At 40.0% G+C, this 3,382-nt stretch overlaps 1 protein-coding gene across 1 annotated transcript in view; it reads left to right on the top strand.

The window, feature by feature from the left end:
- The window catches only part of LOC110469749 (sodium-dependent neutral amino acid transporter B(0)AT1), a 29,251-nt gene extending 28,465 nt beyond the window's left edge, over positions 1–786 (top strand). The window contains exon 12 of the mRNA XM_021528791.3: positions 559–786. Within this exon, the coding sequence (XP_021384466.1) occupies positions 559–765 (207 nt within the window). The 3' untranslated portion in view covers positions 766–786. The remainder of the gene's footprint in view (positions 1–558) is intronic.
- Positions 787–3,382: the final 2,596 nt, after the last annotated feature.

The following is a 3,382-nucleotide window of genomic DNA, read 5'->3' on the forward strand; positions in this document are numbered from 1 at the left end:
AATCATTTTAAGTATTCTTCTTTAATGTAAGAGTCATTGTCAGTTATATTCATCTTCCATCTGAAAATGTTTTCTAGCACATTTGCCACAAGATATGGAAATGGGACTGCTTTCTTTTCTCCTCTTTTGCAACCTCACTTCCCTGTAATGTTTCAGTACTCCTTTACTCTGTGATTTCAGCCTTCCCACAAAAAGGTTGATTAACAAAATTGATTTCAGCCTTCCCACAAAAAGGTTGATATGCCCTGGTGGCCTGTCAGGTGCCCCATGCCCACATTCCTCTGTGCCAAAGAAGTGTTCCAGTCCCCTAGTCTCCCTTCCTGGCTCTTACTGTTTCATGCTATTTTCTTTACATCATTTTAATGTAAAAATAAGTCAAAACCAGCTGAGGCTGGAAACCCTTGAGCTGAAATCTGCTGTGGAATTGGCAAACTGTTGTGCCATGACGGCCGGCCAGTGTTCTGATCACATTTTTGATCTGTTGAATTACTGAATGTGTGCATGGTCCAGGTAATTGCTCCTCGTGACTTTCTACAACTTGGTTGTTTGCTCTTTCAGGAGGAGTTTCCCAAAACAGAGAAGGTTGAATATCCCCCCTGGGTGTATGCTATCATTGTAATCCTCGCTGGAGTGCCCAGTTTGACCATCCCGACCTTTGCCATCTACAAAGCCATCAGGAACCACTGTCAGAAAAAAAATGATCGTGCTGGCCTTATTGCTACATCTGAGACTTCCATTAATGGAAACTTAAAGCATTTATCATAAAACCATTTTTTTTTCAAGTGTGGAAGGATGCTTTATCAATGAGGAAAGTAAAAACAAATATTTTTTATGAATCCGGAGTTAATTTTATTTTCATTAAAGGATAACCATGTGTTGTTTCCAGGTAAACATTTGCATAACAATGCAATGCACTGTGAAGAATTGATGGCCTGGCTTCTGGAAGCAAAAAAGTGATATTTGCAAGTGATTAGGGCACCAGGCCAAATAATTTGTCCTCTTTCGGATTCTGAAGCCAGCTTGTTTGAAACTGGCTTCTATCCCCTCTGCTTGGGGATGCACTGTGCATGAAGTGACTCTTACATGTGTAATCATTGTGGCTGGGTGGCCAATATGAAGGGTAACTTAATGCTATCCTCTCTGGCACATTAAATTGTTTTTACTTTACATGCCACTGTGTTGCACAAAGCCACTAATATTATTTGTCTCATAGAGAAGTTTAAAATATTTAATAAAAAATATTTCTAAGTATGAGAATGACTGCTTCATTAATTTAGAATTCTATATATTTTATAAATTGTGTATGACTTCCAAGATCCTGCTTTTGCTGATGACAGTAGAGGAAGTCTTGCAGTGGGGCAGCAGCAATAGGTGGCTCTGGTTCATCTACACACACACACACAAACACACACACACCATACAACTATTTGAATTTTTTTTAACTTCCATGTGACCCAGTGGAGCTCAGTGAGGAGTCCCATTCCTCATGTGGCCACCGGAGAGGGAAAGGGGCACTATTGGAGCACCCAGGCAGAGTGCTTGGAACAGACAGCGTCCATGTCCCCTCTGGGTGGGTGATCGTTTTCATCCAACTGTGTATATGGACAGTGATACACTTGTATCACCTTGCAGCAATTCCTACACCCACCTTTTGAAACAAGAATAGATGCAATTTAGATCCTCATACTGGTTGTAATTAAAACACTCTCTTAAAAGGAATAGGTACACTTAGGGCATATTTACTCCAGAATGTATCTTTAGAGTAGTCTATCTCCTCTAAATTGAGAGTAAAGTGCCAGACATTGCATGTGTACTTCATGGAATCATAGAATCAATGGTTTGAGTTGGAAAAGAACTTGGAAGATATCCAATACCAGCCCCCCTGCCATGGGCAGAGACACTTTCCACTTGGCCAGGTTTCTCCAAGATCCATCCGATCTGGACATGAAGACTTGCAGGGATGGGGCATCCACAGCTTCTCTGGGCAGCCCATTCCAGAGAATCTGAATGATTAAATTAATATACATTCCATTTTCAATTTTTAAAATTACATTAATGTAAGTAATTATTTAAACTATTTGAAAATGTTACTTTTTAATGGGAAGAACATTTTTTTTGTCAGATTTTCCTGCTGATAAAAAGCTCAGCCACCAGGAACAAGTAACACCATGTTTGAAGTGGCTGGCTGCAATGCCAGGTGTGGAATTCAGGGTGTTGCTGGAAAGGCTCAAGCCCAGCCCGAGGCATTTCCTGATCAGAAGAGCAGCAGGGGATGGAGTGATGGTGATGAGTGCCCTGGGACCACTGACTTTGTGCAAGGGCTGCCAAACCTTCCTGTGCATCCAACACGTGTGTGCCCTCTGAGACAGCCCCAACAAGACACTGGGAAACATCTGTGAATCTGGATATTTGCAGAGGTGTAAGCATATGAGCTGTAACAGTCCAGGGAGAATCATGTAGCCTTGATCTGAAACTGGCTTCTGGTTGGATGATCTGCAACCTGATCACATTTGTGTGCTTAGCTGCAGAGGAGGGCTTTTATTTTGGGCAAAACAACTTATCTTCACTTAGAAACTCTTCCCATTTAGAGAGGGGAATCCAGGCATAAACTGTTGATTTACTGAGGCAAGCAAACTGGCTGGCTGCTCTGTTTAGTGTGAACTGATTTGGCATGCACACCAGCAAAACCCAGGTATGACTGAAAGAAAGCATAAAATATTCTCACACTTTCAATTGAAAGAAAGCATTCGGCTCTTGCATTCATCAGTAACTATTTAATGAATAATAAAAATAGTGACTGGGGATTCATTGACAGGTGGAAAGTGATTAACTTTTAGCAACTATTGTGAAAATGGACCAAATTCTAATGTCTGAACATACAAGATCTATTTTTTCTTGGCTTTTTTTCCTAACTGAATTTTTGTATTTGGAAAAGATGCCTTCATTTGTTTACTTTTATTAATAAACTAAGAAATGAAATGCCAATGTTTTATTCACAGATTTTTACAGGTATTTTGCAATTTTAATTAGTCCACTGCAAAGGTTTCTTTTTAATTATATTCAGTGTCACACTTGTCTGACAGAGTCTGAGAACATAAAGAGAACAGAAAATAAAAATCTGTTTGATCCTGAGTTACCCATTAACACATATTCCCAAGCTGTCTAACTATAGAAGGAGCTGCAAAAAAACCAAGAGTGGTAACTCTCTATATAATAATAATTCCTGGTTTTGTCTTTAAACTGCAGACTTGGCAATGATACAGCCCTTTGCATGAGATAAAAAGAAAGCTCCACCTCTCTTCCAAGATCTTTCTGTCACCCTGCATAAAATTTGTAGGACAGACGGGTTTCGAAGCATCTTCCCGTTTTTAGGGAAAGGGGC

The sequence above is a fragment of the Lonchura striata genome, chromosome 2 (genome assembly GCF_050655825.1).
Source record: "Lonchura striata isolate lonStrDom1 chromosome 2, ASM5065582v1, whole genome shotgun sequence".
Lineage (NCBI taxonomy): Eukaryota > Metazoa > Chordata > Aves > Passeriformes > Estrildidae > Lonchura > Lonchura striata.